Here is a 23,007-nt window from a genome sequence, read left to right on the forward strand (position 1 = left end):
TGGAGGTTGATCGTACACGTAACAGCCTGGATTGCTTCATAGAGGTCAGATTAGACGATTTACATTGCAGACTATTTTATAAGCCCTTTTGTCCATTTTATTTTAGGATAAGAAAATCATAATATCCCAACCATCAAGAGGACCAAGTGCCTATATACCTGAAAAAGAGGTAAATGCATTCAACGGCTTCATATACAGTAATGAAACCAAGTCCTATATATCATGGCCCTATAGACGGGGGCCACACCTAAATTATACAGTCAGATCTACCTGACCGAGAGAATCGGGACCAAACCAAATCAGTAATGACACCTGTACAAATCCGCTACCTATAAACACCATATATGTAAGCTGTTGTCTGTTAGTCGTTGTGGTCTTGTGTGTGTATATACGTGTGTATATGGTCTTCTGTGTATGTGTGTGCATATATAGCTGTGATAAAGGTGCAGGGAAACCTCTAAGACCACCCAATATTGCATTAATGAAGACCACCTAAAGAAGTGGTTTTCTCCAAGAATATGGGCAGCATACATAGGGCATGATGGAACTGAAAGTCCGGTCCAGGTAAGGGAATGGTCTTTCGGAGAGGTTTAACTGGTATAAAAGAAAGTTATTAGCTGCAGCTGCAAGAAAAAGTAAGTGAACCCCTTGGAATGACCTGAATTTCTGCATTGATTACTAAAAAATGTGGTCTGGTTGTTATCTAGGTCACGATAATAGACAAATGCAGTCTAATAACGCAAATAGTTATACTCTTCACAACATTTATTAAGCACATTGAATAATCATCCACAGTGCAGTGAGAAAAAGTGAACCCTTCAATTTAGTAATTTGGTGATCCCTCTTTCACCTAAATAAGGTCTACACCACGTTGAGGAAGGATTTTAGACCATTCCTCCCTGAAAGTGTGGATCTGTTAAGCAGTATTTCTGGGATGCCTTTCATGCACAGTCCTCTTCAGGTCATATGACAGCATCTCCAGGGTTAAGGGTCAGGACTTTAATTTGGTCATTCCAAAATACAAATCCTCTTTCACCCATTCTTTGGTTGATTTACTTGTGTGCTTTGTATCACCCACGTCTCTTCTGCTTGAGGTCATAGACAGCGGCCCTTATATTCTACTGTAAAATGTTCTGAGAGTTCATTGTTCCCTCAATGATCACAAGGCATCCTGGCCCTGAGGAGCAAAGCCTTCTCAAACCATGATACTCCCTCCCCCAGGCTTCACAGTTGGATGAGGTTTTTGGTGTTGGTGTAATGTCTTCATTTTCCTTTAAACATAGTGGTGCGCATTCGTGCTAAATAGTTCCACCTCTGCCTCATCTGCCCATAGAACATTTTCCCAGAAGAGTTGTTTGAACATCCCAATGCAATGAGATGGGCATCAGTGTTTTGGGGGGCTTCTCTCCTGGTGTCCTTTTATGATCACCATTCTTTTCCAGTGTTTGCTAATAGAGGATACATGAACAAAGGTTTTTGCAGGTTGTGGAGTCTTCTGTAGAACTTTTGCTGTTCCTCTTAGGTTCTTTCTCACCTATTTTAGTGTTGCAGCCCTTTTAAGCTTCATGCATCGCTATAACATGTCTTCTGAAAGTTTTGCATGTGGTTCACACTAACCAGTCGTTCCTGAGATTAGATTTGTCACTAACCAGACTTTGTGTGCTTTTATTTAATAGGTAAAACACCCGTAAACCCACACAACCAATTGAAACACCTTTTGCCAATTGGCTCTTGCAGAAGTCATTAAAACAGAGGTTCACTTTCTTTTTCCCCCTGCACTGTGGATGATTGTGTTTAACGATAATTGTGACTTAGATAACAATCAGACCAGATTGCCAAATTTTCAGTTCCACCTTATCCTATGTGTACTTGCCACCCCTCTCGAAGGCGGTCGACTCGAATAGATTTCCCTGTATATAATGTTTTCTTTGAAGCGCTACAATGACGAAACATTTTCTCCCAGCGCACTTGTGAGGATAAGGAAGGAAACTGGAATAGGAAAGAGGAAAGGGATGAGCATCAAGCAAAACAAAATGCGATTTATTATTGTGCATCCATCTCTACGGCCTGCGGGACATCACGCGAGTTCAGTACATAGAAGTAGGAGAAGCACAAAAGAAACATTAGCGGAATTACAAAAAAAATTTTAACACTCTTCCCATCCATTTGTATAGTTCACACCTTCGCAACCTGGCTGTTTTGAACCATGAGGTAGTGTAAATGACTCTTTTATCATACCACAAAACCTCAAATCCAAAAATTTGTTCCCCTGCCCCCTCCCTGACTCAAAAATAAATGCAGACCTCCGATACCCCAGTTACTTCCATTTCCTAGATTCTACTGGTGGGAAGTTTTCTCCAATAGCATGTGCCACCACATATAATGGCCCAGGGTTCAAGGCGGAGAAGGAAATGTATTTTTTCTCAACATCCAGAAACCCAACCAGGAGACTTGCTTGTTCTTCCAGGACTCTGGAAGGTCTCCTCAGGATAGATCATCAATGTTTGATTGTCAAGGGTCTGCTATGCAGGACCTCCGTTGATCAACTGTTCTCTTAGTGTACCGAATTGCTATGTTGCCGAAAGCAGACAGCTCCGTATGTAGTGCAGTGGCTGGAAGTGGTACTACAAGCTGAGTCCTGATCAGTTCAAGAGGACTCAGCCTGCAGTATTACATCCGGCCACTGCACAACTTACAGAGCTGTCTGCTTTCTGCAAAACAGTTCCATCCATTAGAACAACTAATCGGCGAGGTTCCCGGGACTGCGACTGGACTTGTTGAAGTTAATGCTGTTTACATTGTGACTCACAAGTGGCTATGACTGTGACTTCTTAAAGTGCAAGTCAACCACAGCTACTTGCAAGTTGCAATGCATCCCGCATTGACTTCAATGAAGGTCTTTGGTCATACGAACCATTTGCCCCGGCTTTTAATGAATAGCTTTCGATAGGTCTGAAGGAAAATCCAGTTGGTCTGTGGAGAAAAAGACTTCTTGCGATCAACATGTGTGAATCATGGAGTGATGTGAAATTTTCATTTTTGGCTGGACATGCCATTGAGATATGTCAGAAGATGTCATTAGTGGGGGTCTGTGCCATGTAACCCCCATCAGCGTTTAGGAGGAGGAGCTAAGACGCTCTTCTTGGGATCTCCAAGTCCATTCTAGGATCTACCAATTCACTGCACTCAGTGGGAATATTCCAATGACGAAGTATCATAAGATGTTGCAGGCAGAAAGGGGGGGGGGGGGGTACTTACTTTGTATTTTCTGTCATTCGGATCGCTTTCTACTGTCTCTACTTTCTAATTTGCAGTTTTACAGCCTCAGAAGTTTGTGTCGTGTTTGCAATAGTGAAAAGTTTCCAGGGTCAATGAAATTGGGCGGAGCAGTAAGTGGTAGGGGGCACGGAATAGTAGTTTTGTGCTCACCAGCACGTAGCCCCTTTAAATTCGTATGGAGTTGGACTTGTTGCAGTCTTCTCACCCCTCTCCCTCCTATTCTCCAGTTTCTCTGTGATCAGGGTCACTGGGTTTGTCTAGTAAAACGCTGCGCTTGCATCTCAAGCCGGGTGGAGAATATCAGCTCTGTGTTTGCATTCTTACTAAAAATACTCTCGGCTGAATAGAGAGGTGGGGGAGCAAGTTTCGATGAATGCACAAGTTTCATATGCCTTCCAAAAAAAGAAAAAAAAGCAAATATCCTATCTCTCCTGCCTCTCTCCTGCCTGAAATGGCTGATAACAGGGAACAGAAGATTATTTTCAACTGTACAGCAAATGTAGAGACTGCACAATCTGGTTATAGCGCCCCTTTTAAGTTCCCCCTTTTGATGTGCACTTCAGTAATGTCAATCTCCTGTGGCTGGAGAGTTGTCGGGGGCATTGAACAGTGACGGCTCTCTGAAGAATACTGATTTATTTGCCCAACAGTCCTTGTACAGAAAACATTATGTTTATGTGTTGGACCAGTGGCAGCCGGGCCACCAAACGTGGCAAAAAGTTGCAACTCTTTACAATGATTGCATTGGGATTGTATTGACGGTGAGACACGTTTATTAACTTTAACCAGGAACTGTATGAATCCATCTGTTAGGAGCTCCCTCTAGTGGTGGCATCTGGCGGTCAGAGTTTTGTAATTGAAACCACCCTGCAGCCCTGTGACAAAAAATTTGTCACAGGACTTGGAGGGGAGTTATACTACCTGCTGTCTGTACTTTTGTCCATTAGATCCAATGGTTACGAACCCTGTATTCAGTCGTCCGAGATGGTTGCTGCAATCTTCTAACTACTTAATGCACACTGTGCATCGGTAGCCTGAGGCAATCCCTGCTGCTCTGATTGGCCAGCAATGATCACTTGAGCAGTGCTGGCCAATCCGAGAGCAGGTATAGTGTATCGGTAGTCTATAACACTATCAGTGTACAGTTTGCATTGAATAGAAGATTGCAGCCGCCACCTTAGAAGACAATGGTGCAGAGGACAAATGGCAGATAACAGAACTCCTCCCTCCAGTCTCTGGACAGAATTTTGTCCTACGACCAGTGGGTCATTTTAACTTTCTGGCTGTGTAAAGGGCAGCAGGGAATTTGGAGCTGTGTATCAGAAAATGAAACTCTGACCCCTAATTGTGCTGGTTCATCACCCTCAATGTATCATCAGCTTCAGGTTTTTTTTTCTCTATTCTGATCCCTTTAAGCTGCGTAACATGGGCATGATAGTCATAAATCCATATATATGTATATAGCACGTATATACGGGGACATTCCTTTAATCTGGCTTCCAATAGTCCAGAAATTCTGGTGGTCCAATAATGGGCTGAGCAGAGACTACTGAGACTTCTGATTTACAGCCAAGTCATAGCATCTTCTATGTTGCTGATGTTTTATTTAGGGTGAACTTTCTAGGTGTTCTCTACTCATTTTTAAAGGCGTATTCTGGGAAGGAGACGTTACCTCTATTAGGCTGGGTCCACACGGGGCTGATTTCCAGTGGAATGTCCGCAGCGGACATTCTGCTCCAGCTCAGCCGTGGAATGCCTGCCTCCAATCCAGCACCTTTTAGTTCGGGTTTTGAATGAGATTTCATTTCAAGTTCCGTAGCTGAAAAGGCGACAAAATTGACACGTTGCGGATTTGAATTCCTTGGTGTAAGTCGATTTCCGCCTGGGTTTCGTGCAGGTTCTTTCTGCATCTTGTGAACGAGATTTTCAAAAGGTCGTCCACTTTGCTGCTACACAGAAATTACGCAGCAATTCCGCTCCGTGTGAACCCCACCTTAAAGTAATCACTTAATTTAGGTGATACTCAAGAGTGTGGGGGGTATCGTAGCCGTATCAATCTGGTATGTCTAATTATTATTTTTCGATGCATCAGAGAAGAGAACAATGAGAAACGCTCAGGTGATGTTTCCAAGCTCTTCTATTTTATTATTACAATGGGAGAGTTGACAACCTCCTCACGCCCTACATATTCCTCAAAAGGGTAAACAATTTAAGGTTTACAGCTTGTGTGATGACAAAGGTTAATTATGACAAAACTGCATGTTCAGCGTCTGGGATCCTGTTAGTAAAACTACAATACGTGACTTTTGTACACATATGTCTTGCTATGCACACGGCACAAATGTTAGGCACATGACACTACTGCAAAAAGGATTATATAATTCAGTACTTTCACATCCCCTATCTATGGGACATGGGATATCTAGCTGATTGGTGGGAGTCTGACTTCTGGGACCCCCACTGATTCTGAGAACAGGGTTCCCATTTCCCCTACTTCTGGTCTCTTCTGCATCTCTTCTCCAACCAGACTGATGGAGTGCTGGCCGCTCATGCACGGTGCCACTCTATTCATTTCAACGGGGCTGTTAGAAACAGACAAGCTATAGTGCTTGGCAAAAGGAAGGCAAAAATGAGGTAAAATGAACAGCAAAAAGCATTTTTTCTTTTTCTTTTTTGCCTATTTTTATAGCGTTTGCTGTACAGGATGAAAAGTATGTTTTATTTATTGTACAGGTTGTTATTGATGTGGTGATACCAAACATATGGATTTCCTCCTTTTTTTTTTTAAAGGAAAGTACGCAAAAAAGGGGTTTATTTTTTGATGGATTTTTTTCCCCTCCTTTTCCCCACTTTATGTCCCTTTAGGAAACTTTGAACCTGCGATCTTATGATTGTTCAGATAATAAGCTGCAGTACTTTTGTATTGCACTGTATTTGCATTCTTTTATAGTAAAGGCCATGGCAGACCCAGAGATAATTGTTAGGCCTCTGCTTACCACCAGGCCTCTGCAATTTAATGGCGGAGGGCTCATAGCGTCACAGAAGGAACTTCCTCCCCCTGAAAACTCATTACAAGCCACAGCGATCAACATTGGTCATAGCATGTTAGGGGTTGACCAGGGGGTGGGATTTGATATTCTTAAAAAAACCTCACCCTTGAAGTGGGACACCAGCTGTCACTTAAAACCTATAGATGGTGGGTTCAGCTTGAACGCCTGGCGCCATCCATATGCCTTAAATGTATGGCAATTCATGCAAACTCCTACCCAGCCATGACATACATGTACATCATGGAGTGGGATAGAGTTAAAGGGACTGTCCTATGTAATCAAGCTATCCGTTATCCATAGAATAGGGAGGTAATGTGCTGACGGGTGGGGATTCTGATCACTGGGACCCCCACTGATCCGTAGAACAGGGGTTTTGAAGTGTCCTGCAGTGAATACAGAGGCATCAGTGTAGCAATTGGATGGGGAGATGAGCCTGGCTGTTGTGTTCAGGATGGATTGGAGAGGGGAAGACCGATCAGTAGAGAGTTACAGTAGTCAAGACGAGAATACATAAGGGCAACAATAAGAGTTTCCATAGTAAGAAAGATCAGGATGGCGAGTGCAATGGTAGGGTGTTGGGTACAGCGGGCAGACAATGACTGTAGTGGAGGGGTGGTGTGTGGGGAAGAAGTATATAATTGGGGGATTTGATTAGGTGGATATCTGTGATAGTTCTATGTTGACATGAAGCAGAGTCCCTGTAAGTTGTGTGTCTGTATAACTTCCCCCACGGTGTCTCCTGCCATTAATCCAGAAATTCCTGGAATGGGCTGAATGTGAACCTGCTTTTCTCTTGATTGTAAATCTTGATGCTGTTTATGTTGGGAAGTGTCGGCTTTCCGAGGTTTTGAGTGTTGTTCTTTCTAAATTAGTTTGGCCAAACCAACGATGTGGTTACACTCGTCAACCGCCTGGTGGAAGAGTACAGCACGTCTGGCCGCCTGGACAACATCACACAAGTCATGAGCCTCCACCCGCAGTACCTGGAGTCCTTCCTCCGCACACAGTTCTACATGCTACGTATGGATGGTCCTCTGCCTTACCATTACCGGCACTATATCGCCATCATGGTGAGTTCTTCTGTCCGTATGATTTCGTTTTGGTAATTTTCTTAACTTTCTGTTCTTTTGTCCCAGCCTTCCAAGAGCCATCACTTTTTAATCCTTCTATTGACATAGCCATCTGAGGGTTGTTTTTTTTGCTGGAGGTTTGCTGTTTTTTGTTGTATTTTTCAATGGTACCATTTATTGTACCATATAATGTATGGAAAAACCTGAAAAAATTTGAAGTGGGGAGAAATGAGAAAAAAACAATTCTGGCATTCCATCATTTTTTACTTTTACGAACAAATATATGTTTTTTTTAATTGTTTGATTTTTTCAAAGGATAGATTTATTATTGTAAAAAAAACCCAAAACTTTATTAAATCTTTTTCTACACTTTTTTTATTTTGCCCCCACAGGGGACTTGAACTTGAGATCATTTGATCACTTGTACTATGTGATCATTTGATCACTTGTACTTTTTACTGCAATACTTCAGTATTACAGTATATAGCCTTCAGTAGTCTCTGGGCTGTCATGCTAGCCCTTCGGCAACCTCCGATCGCGGTTAAGGGGATACAGATGGTATGCATGAAGGGGGTTGCTCCCTCCTGCTGACTGTTTAGAGACGTGGTCCACTTTGATCGCAACACCTAACAATTAACTGCCGCAATCAGAGCTAACTCTGACCGCATTAGTTAATGGTGGCTAGCAACTATCAGAAACAGCTGTAGCCATCGACTATGAAGTGGACTCGGCTCCCGAGCCACTCCATACACAATTCAGGACGGTTTTAGTTGTTTGGCAGTACTGAAGTGGGTAATCGCAAATATTTTACTGTATCTTTGGCAATAAACCAGTATTCACCCTATTTATCAATGCACAAGGATGGTATCGGGCGTTTTGGCATTTAGGTCTAGATGAATAAGGCACCATTTAGCCAAGCCGGCCACTGTGTCCCTTTTATTTAGGGCCGGCCACTGTGTCCCTTTTATTTAGGGCCGGCCACTGTGTCCCTTTTATTTAGGGCCGGCCACTGTGTCCCTTTTATTTAGGGCCGGCCACTGTGCCCCTTGTATTTAGGGCCGGCCACTGTGCCCCTTGTATTTAGGGCCGGCCACTGTGCCCCTTGTATTTAGGGCCGGCCACTGTGCCCCTTGTATTTAGGGCCGGCCACTGTGCCCCTTGTATTTAGGGCCGGCCACTGTGCCCCTTGTATTTAGGGCCGGCCACTGTGTCCCTTGTATTTAGGGCCGGCCCCTGTGCCCCTTGTATTTAGGGCCGGCCCCTGTGCCCCTTGTATTTAGGGCCGGCCCCTGTGCCCCTTGTATTTAGGGCCGGCCCCTGTGCCCCTTGTATTTAGGGCCGGCCCCTGTGCCCCTTGTATTTAGGGCCGGCCCCTGTGCCCCTTGTATTTAGGGCCGGCCCCTGTGCCCCTTGTATTTAGGGCCGGCCACTGAGTCAATGTACCTTTTTTCTCCTCAGGCGGCGGCACGTCACCAGTGTGTGTACTTGATAAACATGCATGTGGATGAGTTTCTGAACACGGGAGGATCCTCAGAATGGTTGAACGGGTTGGAATATGTGCCACAGAGGCTAAAAAATCTCAATGAAATCAACAAGCTCCTCGCACACAGACCTTGGTTAATAACAAAAGATCACATACAGGTAAATGTGCCAGTAGGAGTTGGTCCAGTGGGTACGGCACATGGGCACTTACTACCTACTTTCATATATTGGAAATCCCAAACACAAGGCTTTTAATTGATATATCTTAAAGGCGGTCATATGAAATTCGAAAACATAGCTGCTGTCCTCCATAAACTGCGCCTCTCATGTCCATAGGCTTCAACTAGTATTGCAGCTCATCCCCATAGTTGTAGCTCACCGAAGCACAGTGCCTGAGCCTAATAAATGGTACATTAGTATTGCGCAGACGTTTGACAATGGGTTTAACAATCTGCTTGTACATTCACTTACAAACGTTTCTCTCTAGAAATTGGTGAAAACAGGAGAGAACAACTGGTCGCTGGCAGAGCTGGTGCACGCTGTGGTCCTGCTGGCTCATTACCACGCGCTGGCAAGTTTCGTGTTCGGCAGTGGCATAAATCCAGAGAGAGAATCCGAACCTTTGAACGGGCTCCACCTAGTGACGAAAAACAAGTTTTGCATTTGTGATCTTGCCAACGACAATAGTATAGAGAACATCGGCCTGATGAGCAACATTACCGAGGTCAGTGAGACGAATAAAATCTACTTATGTCGTCAAATAGAATTATTAGTAATTTCAGGTCATCTGAACGCAGAGTTCACCTATAGAGGGAGCTGTTCTGATCAGTAGATCGCCCTATATCGTGACCATAGACCGGTGGGTGCCTTTTTGGTATTATCAGGACCCCTGCCCATTGCCAGATTCCCCTATAGAGACTTGATGATAGATTCCCCTGGGATGAGCATCTATGGTTTAATAGCGGTAGACAGTGCCAGCTTTTGGTTAGATGGCACTGATAGACAATCTGCCTGTATTTTTGGGCAGAAAGCTGCAAGATGGCAGCATATCCACAGCAGAACAGCTCAGTGAATACAGTCCCAGAACCAAGCTCACAACATAAATACAGCACAAACCAACTCCAGTACATGAATACAGCAACAAAACCAAGCTCATAACATAAATACAGTCCCAGAACCAAGCACATTACAAAAATACAGTACTAGAAACAAGCTCAGTACATAAATACAATACCAGTACCAAGCTCATAACACAAATACAGCACAAATCAACCTCCATACATAAATGCAGCACCAGAACCAACCTGATAATATAAATGCAGCACAAACCAACTTCAGTACATGAATACAGCACCAAAAGCAAGCTCATGACATAATTACAGTCCTGGAACAAAGTCATAACATAGATACAATACCAGAACCAAGCTCATAATATAAATACAGTAGCAGAACTAAGCAATTATGTTGTTTGGTAGGGAGGAGGGGAGCAATGGGCTGACTGCAGCACCTTGGAACATCAGAGGGTAGCAGACACATTACCAGGAGAAGGATGATTCATGTAGCTTTACAAGAAGCTGTCACATGGAGGAGCATGATCATCTGGCTGGGCAGACCTAAATTGGGGAGATTGCCCTCAACCTACATACAGCTGGTGGCCAGTGCCCTCTGCGACCACACAGGTTGCACATAGCTAAGGCTGGCCATGGCGGTAGAGATAAGCAGCTGCCAGACACGGTACCAGTCTTCTCGGCGAAATGAATGGGATTGGACAGATTTGATACAAAACGTCTTCAATTTTTATTCCTTTTGACATGAAACCAACAATGCAGGTTAGATTGAAAAGTTGATGTCTATGGCCAGGTTATGGGGCCTATAAGGGACAGATTGTGGTTAGTGCTCCAAAATGTAGAAAGCTCTGCATTGGGATATTGTATGCATAAGCCTAAAGGCCCTTTTAGAGACAACGATTTTTGCTCAAAAATCGCTCAACGCCATCTTTTGAGCGATAATCGTTGTGTCTACCTGCAGTGACATTGTGCAGTTTTCGATATACCGTCGCTGATCTTTCAGCGTGTTGAAAGATCAGCGATCAGTTATCAGGAATTCACAGCGGGATACAGCTGATACTATTGTTTCAGTTGTATCCCTCTCCCTGAAGACAGGTGGGGTATGAAGAACAGAGCGGTCCAGCTGTGTTCTCCATACGCTGCTTGGAGCGCTCGGCTGTATAACAGCTGGATGCAGAAGACAAGCGGCCCCGCTTGTCTTCTGTATCCCCCGCTTGGAGGTAGTAGCATATAATGCCTACATACAATATTCCTACATCTTCAGTAAAGTAACCCCCATTGGGGTCAATAGATTTGCTACATCCTTTAGTATAGCTGTGTGTAGGAGGCTACTACCCCATATGTGGAGATGCGGCAGTTGGGGCCTCTATGTCAAAAACTGTGGAGTTCTGATCCCTCTTTTAGGGATCTTGTGACTGCACATGCATGCTACTATTGGAATCAACACTAGAATGGGGAGCAGGAACCACTTGTTCTTGACCAGATTGGGGGTTGAAGCTGATGGAATGACTGATGGTAAACAAAAGGTCAATAATCTGAGATTCCCCTGTACATAGGTTGCAATTTCATATTTTCATACATGGAGTTGATCATTTTGGTTGATTTCACAGAGTACAGACAATGAGAGCGAGATAGAAGTTTTGATGGAAAGAATGAAGAAACTTCAAGAAGAACGGGAAGAGGAGGAAGCATCCCAGGAGGAGATGGCAACCCGCTTTGAGAAAGAAAAGAAGGAAAGTCTTCTAGTTGTTTCTGGAGGCAAGTGCAACATCATTATAAATCATCATGTAGTAGATATCATTGTCATCCCTCCTTCCCTTCCTTCCCCCATAGGAATACATAGAGTGAAGTTGCATAGAGTATTTCTCCATTATGACAATACGCTGCTATCAGCTATGCAGGTTTTTGGGGAGCTGTAGGCAGACTGACAGAGTGGTGTTTACCATTAGCTGCATGTAAGTCTGCTGCTGATTAGCTCTCGAGGTACTGCTGTGACTTTTTGCTGGGGGAGAGGCAGGAAGAGCTGCTTCAGTCAATGCCTCTGTGTGATCAGGAACATGTGCCGTGATTTGTTCCCGACTGAACTGACGTCACGCACATGCACCTTCATCAGTCCACCTGGAAACTAGGCACAGCATATGCGCTTGATCGCACACTGTGGTGCAGGCACATGCAAGGTGGAATGCATGGTTTTTCCAGTGGGCAGAGCTGGAGACGTCACTCCACAAGAGAGGGGCCGTTTTTTACCATATGGGGCTAGAAGAGAGCCGGAATGCCCATCAGATGGTCCAAGGCTCCATAGCATATAGCATGGGAAATACTTATTCACCGATATCTTTGTGGAGGAGACCCTTTGACAAAGTATAAAGGTATCGCTGGGTTCGTTATAACAGCGCGTATATATCAGTATATTAGGTTAATAGGGCAAATGTAGCTGACAGACTTCCTTTAAGTTGCCCCTACACCTTTAATAGCTGGCAGTTATGTGTTCAGGTGTTTTCCACAGGGAGAGTAGAGAAGGAAGAACAGACGAATTGGGCGTTGAAATTCAATGTGGTCATATTTTATGTTACGTGACATTTTCATTAAAGTGTGCCGCAGTCCACAAAACGACTGCGTCCACCATGTGTGACTGATGAGTATAATGCTAGCTAGAGATGGGAGAGGTGGAGCATGCAGCCTCTAGCGATTAACCTTGAGCTGGTTATACATTAAAGCGACTGTTGGGGCCTGGACAAACAAAGATGGCCGCGCCTCTTCTCTGACTACCTAATGCATGCTGTGCATTAGTATGCATCAATAGTCGGACACCATTTTTCTTCTGTTATTTAGAGCGGCTAACTTTACATAAACTTTATTTAACTTCTACAGTAGTGTTCAAAAACGAGCAGCGAGTTTGGAAAAGCGCAAAACAATTATCGGAACTTTTATGTCCATAAAGGTAAATTCACTGGAAATTCTACTCATTCAATTCTGAAGCAAAACAATAACAAAATGTATCCAGTTTATATTAATCCTCAGCAGAAAGGAATTTTTGGTTCCAAAAAATAGCAGTTCCAGCATTTTTCTATAAAAACTCACAAATGTAATGTACGTACTGAACTAATATTTAGTGGCATAAGCATTGTTTGGAGTCCACCAACTTCTGCCACCTCTGAACATGTATGGCAGTCCAGGAGGATTGGACTAGATTCCACAGTTGTTCTTAATTATTTGGTTTTGCCTCATAAACAGCATTTTTGATGATTTTTGATCTCCCCATACCTCTCCCCCTCCCACTCCTCATACCTCTCCCCCTCCCCCTCCTCATACCTCTCCCCCTCCCCCTCATCATACCCCTCCCCCTCATCATACCTCTCCCCCTCCCCATACCTCTCCCCCTCCCCATACCTCTCCCCCTCCCCATACCTCTCCCCCTCCCCCTCCCCATACCTCTCCCCCTCCCCATACCTCTCCCCCTCCCCCTCCCCATACCTCTCCCCCTCCCCCTCCCCATACCTCTCCCCATACCTCTCCCCCTCCCCCTCCCTCTCCCCCTCCCCCTCCCCATACCTCTCTCCCTCCCCCTCCCCATACCTCTCTCCCTCCCCCTCCCCATACCTCTCTCCCTCCCCCTCCCCATACCTCTCTCCCTCCCCCTCCCCATACCTCTCTCCCTCCCCCTCCCCATACCTCTCTCCCTCCCCCTCCCCATACCTCTCTCCCTCCCCCTCCCCATACCTCTCTCCCTCCCCCTCCCCATACCTCTCTCCCTCCCCCTCCCCATACCTCTCTCCCTCCCCCTCCCCATACCGCTCTCCCTCCCCCTCCCCATACCGCTCTCCCTCCCCATACCGCTCTCCCTCCCCCTCCCCATACCGCTCTCCCTCCCCCTCCCCATACCGCTCTCCCTCCCCCTCCCCATACCGCTCTCCCTCCCCCTCCCCATACCGCTCTCCCTCCCCCTCCCCATACCGCTCTCCCTCCCCCTCCCCATACCGCTCTCCCTCCCCCTCCCCATACCGCTCTCCCTCCCCCTCCCCATACCTCTCTCCCTCCCCCTCCCCATACCTCTCTCCCTCCCCCTCCCCATACCTCTCTCCCTCCCCCTCCCCATACCTCTCTCCCTCCCCCTCCCCATACCTCGCCCCCTCCCCATACCTCGCCCCCTCCCCATACCTCGCCCCCTCCCCATACCTCGCCCCCTCCCCATACCTCGCCCCCTCCCCATACCTCGCCCCCTCCCCCTCCCCATACCCATACCTCTTCACCCCCCACCCCATCCCTTTCCCCCTTTCTCCCCCCATTTGCTCAGACCAGTATGCAGTTACTCGAGAAGAGTGATGCTGGCTCCAGTAACTACCTGAACCGAGCGTGCTCGCTCATCTCTAATTACAACCAACTTGTGCAACATTTGCCACCTGCCCACCTTAAATAAGGGCCAAAATGAACCCCCGTTATTCCACAGAATGAACGACTTCACCAATTTAACTCCTCGCTGCTATTATTTTGAAAACTCCTCTTTCAATTAATGATTCAATTACTCTGGATGAGCGGTGCGCCCGGATTGTTGGCGCTGTGTTCCTTCTATCACTCTACCTCACTTACAAGTAAATTACTTGCTATGTAAAAAATATCACTTTCACCAAAAACCGTGATTTCTCAGGTTAATAATGTTGGACTACTAGTTTTTTTGTTTTTTTTTAACACGAACCCATTTTATTTTTTTATATAAAACCGTATTGTCCCTTTCATGTCCCTTTGCAGAAAAATCCCGGAGCTCTCACATCATGTAGATAAGCAGTATTAATTTGCTCATGTAAATATCATTGAAATCCCCTTTTTATGTACTAATTTTTATTTTTCGCCTTTTCATTTACCAAACAAAACTTGTATTTTTGGATTTTCCTCACTTTTTATGTACTGTGTACTGAGGTCAGCTGCAGTGGTGATCAGATAAGCCAACCGAAACTCTCTAGACTTCTCCCCGTTCACACGGGCGTATGCAAGTCGCTCCCGATATTGTTGAGCACAACTCGCATCGGGCAGCACAGGAGCACACGTCGATCTGCTGCCTGCAACCCGCAGGCAGCGTATAGTGCATGTCCGATTCAGGTCCATAATACAGACAGAATCGGACTTTCTACAATTGTTTTTTCACACCTGTCTAACTAGCCTAATTGGCTTTATTGGGTTTGTTTGCTGTTAGTGAAATACATATATCAGAAATACTCCTGTGTGAATGGGCCCTAAATCCACTTTATGAAATCTGGTGAAAGCCATCTTCTCACATTTTCGTCTGGCTACATTGTATCTTCCTATTATCTGGAGTCAGAGGTCACGGCTGAGAGCGCCGTCTTGTCAAGACAGAACTGGTTCCCGCTAACAGCCTAACTCCGCACTGTTTACTGATCACATTGCTGATACTCGTGAAACATCAACATTTCAGGGAAAATAGACGGCTGCTTCCAAGGACAGCTATGCATATTGTGCCACTAATTACCCGGGCAGTTGGCGGGTCCATACAATTAGAAAGCTCTCCATCTCTTTTTCTTTCTCCTTTCTCTTTCTGTGGTTTTTCCATCTGTCTTTTTCTCCTTTTATTCTTTGTTTAATGTCTCTTTTTTTTCTTTTAATTTGTTTTCTTTGCCTTTCTCTCTCTTTTTTTCTCTTTCCATCTTTCCCTCTTTTCTGCTCTTTTTCTCTTTCTCCCTATTCTTTCTTTTTCATTCTTTTTTTTTCTTTACCCCTCTCACCTTTTTTTCTCTTTTCTGCTCTTTTTTCAATTTTTCCCTTGCTCTTTTCTTCTTTCTTTCGCTCTTTTCTTCTTTCTTTCGCTCTTTTCTTCTTTCTTTCGCTCTTTTTTCTTTCTTTCGCTCTTTTTTCTTTCTCTCTCCCTTTTCTCTTTCTCTCTCCCTTTTCTCTTTCTCTCTCCCTTTTCTCTTTCTCTTTCTCTCTCCCTTTTCTCTTTCTCTTTCTCTCTCCCTTTTCTCTTTCTCTTTCTCTCTCCCTTTTCTCTTTCTCTTTCTCTCTCCCTTTTCTCTTTCTCTTTCTCTCTCCCTTTTCTCTTTCTCTTTCTCTCTCCCTTTTCTCTTTCTCTTTCTCTCTCCCTTTTCTCTTTCTCTTTCTCTCTCCCTTTTCTCTTTCTCTTTCTCTCTCCCTTTTCTCTTTCTCTTTCTCTCTCCCTTTTCTCTTTCTCTTTCTCTCTCCCTTTTCTCTTTCTCTTTCTCTCTCCCTTTTCTCTTTCTCTTTCTCTCTCCCTTTTCTCTTTCTCTTTCTCTCTCCCTTTTCTCTTTCTCTTTCTCTCTCCCTTTTCTCTTTCTCTTTCTCTCTCCCTTTTCTCTTTCTCTTTCTCTCTCCCTTTTCTCTTTCTCTTTCTCTCTCCCTTTTCTCTTTCTCTTTCTCTCTCCCTTTTCTCTTTCTCTTTCTCTCTCCCTTTTCTCTTTCTCTTTCTCTCTCCCTTTTCTCTTTCTCTTTCTCTCTCCCTTTTCTCTTTCTCTTTCTCTCTCCCTTTTCTCTTTCTCTTTCTCTCTCCCTTTTCTCTTTCTCTTTCTCTCTCCCTTTTCTCTTTCTCTTTCTCTCTCCCTTTTCTCTTTCTCTTTCTCTCTCCCTTTTCTCTTTCTCTTTCTCTCTCCCTTTTCTCTTTCTCTTTCTCTCTCCCTTTTCTCTTTCTCTTTCTCTTTCTCTCTCTCCCTTTTCTCTTTCTCTTTCTCTTTCTCTCTCTCCCTCCCTTTTCTCTTTCTCTTTCTCTCTCTCCCTTTTCTCTTTCTCTTTCTCTTTCTCTCTCTCTCTCTCCCTTTTCTCTTTCTCTTTCTCTTTCTCTCTCTCCCTTTTCTCTTTCTCTTTCTCTTTCTCTCTCTCCCTTTTCTCTTTCTCTTTCTCTTTCTCTCTCTCCCTTTTCTCTTTCTCTTTCTCTTTCTCTCTCTCCCTTTTCTCTTTCTCTTTCTCTCTCTCCCTTTTCTCTTTCTCTTTCTCTTTCTCTCTCTCCCTTTTCTCTTTCTCTTTCTCTTTCTCTCTCTCCCTTTTCTCTTTCTCTTTCTCTTTCTCCCTTTTCTCTTTCTCTTTCTCTCTTTCTCTTTCTCCACATATCCATACAGTGTTTGGACAGCCCATTCATTTCAGTGAGCACCATTCAATGCTTCAGTTCCCCCGGCGGAGGTGCAGTAGGGGGATTGAACACTTGCTGCCAGCTTTCCCTGCAGATTACAGATGACTGTCCGGGGTATCAGCAGTGGGACGACCTGTGATGTTTCTTTTCAGGGCGTCTCTGTAACAACAAGGGACTGTCCAAAGCAGACAACCCTGCGGGAGTCTAGACAGGCTCTGTCCTAACCAGTACCAGCAGTGCTAACCAAAGCCATATTGATTGTCTCCCAGCTTAGAAGGATCTGGATATAATTTTTCAGAATTTGACGACATATATTAAGAGGCGATGCCAGAGAAATATGCATTTTTCATAGCGTTGCTTAAAAGAGCTTCTATTCTTCCTTCTTGCAGAATGGAGTTTTGATTGGTTAATGAAGCAGAGGGCATGACGCATCCCTCGTGATTGTATTAACGAGTGATTGTTAGCAGCCAGTGAAGGCCATATGGCCGCTATGTTCTGCATGGCTCGCAGGGGCTGTCTGAGCATCACCAACCAAGGTCAGATGCAGTCAGCCAGGAGGTAATTAACTCCATGGAAGTTAGTTACACAATGTAGCCACCTGCCTCTTCAGGAATAAAAGACGCGCTTTATAGATAAAGGAACTTTATTTGCTCAGTAACACATTGTTAGAACTCTAGAGAATTGCCTGGTGACTGCAAACACCGCATTAACATCAACTGTCCTTACCTAGACACCAGCGCATAACCCTGACATCTACAAATGATTAGTTAAGATCTGTGCAGCCAGTGCCATGAAGGGCACTGAAGGGTATGTCCTCCTGCCAACACCAGCTCCTATGTAAATATCATCACCATGAAACACTGAGTTATTATGTACATACATTAGTTATCCTGAGTTATATCCTGTGCTATACTCCACCAGCAGAATAGTGAGTGCTGCTCTGGAGTCACTGTGTACATACATTACTTATCCTGTACTGATCTTGAGTTACATCCTGTATTATACTCCAGAGCTGCACTCACTATTCTGCTGGTGGAGTCACTGTGTACATACATTACTTATCCTGTACTGATCCTGAGTTATATCCTGTATTATACTCCAGATCTGCACTCACTATTCTGCTGGTGGAGTCACTGTGTACATACATTACTTATCCTGTATTGATCCTGAGTTACATCCTGTATTATACTCCAGAGCTGCACTCACTATTCTGCTGGTGGAGTCACTGTGTACATACATTACTTATCCTGTATTGATCCTGAGTTACATCCTGTATTATACTCCAGAGCTACACTCACTATTCTGTTGGTGGAGTCACTGTGTACATACATTACTTATCCTGTACTGATCGTGACTTATATCCTCTATTATACTCCAGAGCTGCACTCACTATTCTGCTGGTGGAGTCACTGTGTACAGTACTTATCCTGTACTGATCCCGAGTTACATCCTGTATTATACTCCAGAACTGCACTCACTATTCTGCTGGTGGAGTCACTGTGTACATACATTACTTATCCTATACTGACCCTGAGTTACATCCTGTATTATACTCCAGAGCTGCACTCACTATTCTGCTGGTGGAGTCACTGTGTACATATGTTACTTATCCTGTACTGACCCTGAGTTACATCCTGTATTATACTCCAGAGCTGCACTCACTATTCTGCCGGTGGAGTGCAGCTCTGGAGTATAATGCGTGATGTAACTCAGTATCAGTACAGGATAAGTAATGTATGTACACGGTGACTCCACCAGCAGAATAGTGAGTGCAGCTCTGGAGTATAATACAGGATGTAACTCAGGATTAGTATAGGATAAGTAATGTATGTACAGAGTGACTCCACCAGCAGAATAGTGAGTGCAGCTCTGGAGTATAATACTGGATGTAACTCAGGATCAGTACAGGATAAGTAATGTATGTACACAGTGACTCCACCAGCAGAATAGTGAGTGCAGCTCTGGAGTATAATACAGGATGTAACTCAGGATCAGTACAGGATAAGTAATGTAATGTATGTACACAGTGACTCCACCAGCAGAATAGTGAGTGCAGCTCTGCAGTATAATACAGGATGTACAGGATAAGTAATGTATGCACACGGTGACTCCACCAGCAGAATAGTGAGTGCAGCTCTGGAGTATAATACAGCATGGATCTGTACAGGATAAGTCATGTATTATAGGTACAAAATAACTCAGTCATGGCTGCTTTCTTCCAAACACAGTGCCACACCTGTCTATGGCTGGTATTGCATCTGAGCCTCATTCACTTCAATCGATCTTGCCTGCACAACCAGAGCGAGCATCTGTATCCTTGTTTCCTACATTTGCTACCATGAAGTATTCTTTAACTGAAAAGAATACTTTCTTGCATCTCTACTGGCGATATTTGCTTTATGAACGTCAAGTCCTTACATTTCCCGTGACCTTCTCTTACCAGCTTTTGATGACGACGTGGTTTCGATGTCAAATGCCTCCCGTTATATAGAAGATCCTGGATTTGGATATAAAGATTTTGCAAGACGAGGAGAAGAACATCTGCCTACATTCCGAGCACACGTATGTATACAATATCTACATATACATTAACTCCTCCAGCGCAGGCAACAGTTTCATCATACAAAGCTTCACATAAGCTGCATAAACATAGAAATAATTGATAACATTTTGTCACCACTAGGGGGAGCTTACTGTATACCTTGGTTGTTATTAAGTTCAGTGCATAAACAGTATACAGTAGCTGTGCTAGCAACATTATATTATATCTTGGCCGGGAATTTGAAGCACTGTATCAGTAGATCAAAACTCCATCTGATCTAAAGATCTATTAAAAAGTTAATCTGCACAGAATCTCGGAGAAGTAATCGCAGTAGATCCGTTTAGGTGGAGCTTGTGATAGAATCGACCTCCATCCACTGCTAGCAGGATAGGAGAAGACTATGTATCAGAGAGAACAGTGTGTGCGTCCACGGAGCCTGCAGAAATGAGTCCAGTGCACACCCACACTTCTCCTTGCACTGCTGCAGAGATGAGTTTGCTGGCGCCAACTTCCACGGGTGACCTCGCGGGAACGGGGAGCCAGGTGAGTATAATAACTACATTCCCCAGACTTCTAGGAACCTGGTCGATGAGCGTCATAACTTAGATCATGCTCCTCCTAGATGGTGACAGGTTTCCTTTAAGAATATTTACAGACTCTACACTCACCATGACTAGACACGGCAATAAAGTGCAGACGTCTCCTGCTCCAAGCAAGCAAAGTTCACGCTCCCGCCTTTTTTTACGAGTTAAGATTTCACAGCTCCATCACATGATGGCAGATACAATAGAGGTTCTAGATATACGGAAGAAAACTTTATTTGTTCAGTGGAGCAAATTTAAAGGTACACGATCACCAACAAAAAGTTACATTCTGTATTATACCCCAGAGAAGCTTATTTTATACATCTAAAGGTTCCCGTATCCACAGGACTCGATAGGTGAGCTAAAAACCGAATGACTGTTGGCTCCTTTAAACAGGCAGTCCTTCATCTATGACTGCCTGTTTACTCTGAATGGAGGCTGAAAGAGATTACCAGCCCTATGAAAGCACAGGCGCGATAATTGTCGCGGCAGTATTAGGGACTGTTGTCCCGTGTAAAAGTACCCTTAGGTTCTATTTACACTTTCGTTATGCTTCCTGTTCCTATAGAAAACCACAATGCTCTGCCGGACATCAGCTGACATGATGATAACCCACAGCCTCACGCAATGGCTGCAAAACAAGATGCTTATTTGTCCACTAGGTGTCAGCATGTGCGAAAAAGTGCAATATTTCATAAAATATTTTTGGATGGATAAGCATGACAAAATAATAAAATGGACAGACCCTGCCGTACCATTAATAGGTGTCACTTCTGCAGTGATTATTTTTATTTCTCCAGTTTATCTAAAATGGAAAAATGTTTGAAGTTTACAAATTGCCTTATTGTACTTTTTTCTATATACAGATTCCATGCAGTGCTATGTATCTCCATGGTAACAGACTACAAATAAACTCTCTGTAGTCTGATCCTGCAGTCATGTGTTACTCCGCTCCCTCTGCCCACTCTTCTTGCTTGACAGTACAGATCCCGATATTAGTCCAACTCTGTATAGTCTTCTGACTAACCTATGAATAGAATATGGGGGCGGGGGGAGGGATTGTGACACATGACATCAGGATCATGGTAAACTCCACACGTCATTTGTATGTGTTCTCATCGGCTTGTTTCTACGGCACAGGACTACTCCTGGGAGGATCACGGTTTCTCACTGGTGAACAGACTTTACTCCGACATTGGCCATCTACTAGATGACAAGTTTCGAATGGTCTATAATCTCACCTACAACACCATGGCCACTCATGAGGACGTGGACACCACCATGTTGAGAAGAGCCTTGTTTAATTATGTTCACTGTATGTTTGGAATCAGGTCTGTAGTTCTATCTGCTTTTCATGCTTTCTGTATATGTTTTAATATGTTTCTTGTATTGAAGGAAGCCTATAATCCATATATAACACCATATACCAATCCCAACCATAGGCAGGCGATACAATGATCAGTTATAAACTTACCTCCAAGTTCTCTTTAAAGTTCTGCAATGCCCCCAAAATTATTTCTTTCCCAGCATGCACCATATGCGAATCGGCTCTAAACTGTCTAATGGTTGGGCCACTTACTGGAACTGGTCCAGGCTCCCTCCCATTAATCGTCCCAAACCCCATCACTTGCTGAATGATTGACGTCTTCCTTAGAGCTGGTGACGCCATGCGTTTCAAGTCCTCCTCCAAAACATTGTGTATGTACAGTGGCTTGGTCTACTGGGGGCATCAACTTCTGTGATATCACTGCACATAGAACCTGATGTGTGGCATTACCAAGAGTTGGATTTCAAAGCATCACCCGCTAAAAGGAGCTGGAGACGTCAGTCATTCGGCAGTAGGGAGAGCTCCGACCAGTGCCAGCATGTGGACTCCTTATTAGATGATTTGCACATAGCGCACACTGGAGTAAAAACTGTGATTTTTGCAGTGCTTGGTAGCACTTTGAAGAGAAAAAGAGGTGAGTTTATAACCGGTCCTTGTTGGCGCACCTATGTAATGCTATTAACCCTTTCCTATCCACTGTCTGACGTCTGAAGACATTATGATTTAAGGCTGTACAGCTCCGGTGTTGGTAAACATCTGTCGGGGGTTCTCTTACTGTATATTTCCAGCCTCTCTGCTGTCGGAGCCTATCCAACGTGTCACCTCATGCAGTACTGGCTTTAGCCAGCAGATAGCGCCATTGTATAATGGCAGAAAAAGAGTAGGCCCCCTAGGAAAATCAGGCTACAAATTGGATTGGAAAGGGTTAAAAGTGGACCTGCACATGTTCTGTATAGATGGAGGGTAATCCTCAGAATCATGTCCTCCAGTGGCCCCAAGGGACTTCAGTCTGCTGCTGGATGTCATCAGTGGAAACTGTGCAGATTAATGAACATATCTGTAATTACGTCTGTTTCCAGGCACCAGATTAGTGGAGGCGGTAACATTGGTGCAGGCATGTAATGATTAATCAAGTTGTCTAGAGCTGCTATATACTGTACTTGTACACTCACAAAAACTGGCTGAGTCGTTAACTTTCTGCGTTTGACCTGATTTTCCCTTCCAGGTACGATGACTACGATTATGGGGAAGTTAATCAGTTACTTGAGAGAAGCCTTAAGGTTTACATTAAAACTGTGACCTGTTACCCTGAACGAGCCACCAAGCGTATGTATGATGGGTACTGGCGCCAGTTCAAGCACTCTGAAAAAGTAAGTTTCCTGGAAGACGAGGTCATCCCCTACCGGAGAGAAGTGACATTTATAATGTTAGACTCATTCTATAGTAAAAACTTCTGCAACTGTCTGTTTTAGGTTTTTGTAAGTATTTTCAAGACCTTTACTTGCTGTCGGTAAATGGG

At 44.2% G+C, this 23,007-nt stretch overlaps 2 protein-coding genes across 3 annotated transcripts in view; one reads left to right on the plus strand and one right to left on the minus strand.

The window, feature by feature from the left end:
- Window positions 1–23,007, plus strand: part of SESN3 (sestrin 3) — an 81,546-nt gene that overhangs the window by 53,042 nt on the left and 5,497 nt on the right. Inside the window, exons 2-9 of one of the 2 annotated variants that reach the window (XM_066586700.1) lie at window positions 107–169; window positions 7,202–7,399; window positions 8,858–9,040; window positions 9,369–9,605; window positions 11,559–11,706; window positions 19,479–19,597; window positions 21,302–21,492; window positions 22,714–22,858. In XM_066586700.1, the coding sequence (XP_066442797.1) occupies window positions 107–169; window positions 7,202–7,399; window positions 8,858–9,040; window positions 9,369–9,605; window positions 11,559–11,706; window positions 19,479–19,597; window positions 21,302–21,492; window positions 22,714–22,858 (1,284 nt within the window). The remainder of the gene's footprint in view (window positions 1–106; window positions 170–7,201; window positions 7,400–8,857; window positions 9,041–9,368; window positions 9,606–11,558; window positions 11,707–19,478; window positions 19,598–21,301; window positions 21,493–22,713; window positions 22,859–23,007) is intronic. The other variant, XM_066586707.1, reaches the window with a different exon arrangement.
- On the minus strand, window positions 15,798–17,040 carry LOC136616960 (RNA-binding protein 25-like; the record flags this gene model as incomplete). Its single annotated transcript, XM_066594224.1, is given in 2 exon segments — window positions 15,798–16,659; window positions 16,661–17,040. Coding segments are annotated over 2 exon segments (1,242 nt in total), but the record flags the coding sequence as incomplete, so codon positions are not given.

The sequence above is a fragment of the Eleutherodactylus coqui genome, chromosome 1 (genome assembly GCF_035609145.1).
Source record: "Eleutherodactylus coqui strain aEleCoq1 chromosome 1, aEleCoq1.hap1, whole genome shotgun sequence".
In the NCBI taxonomy this organism is placed as follows: domain Eukaryota; kingdom Metazoa; phylum Chordata; class Amphibia; order Anura; family Eleutherodactylidae; genus Eleutherodactylus; species Eleutherodactylus coqui.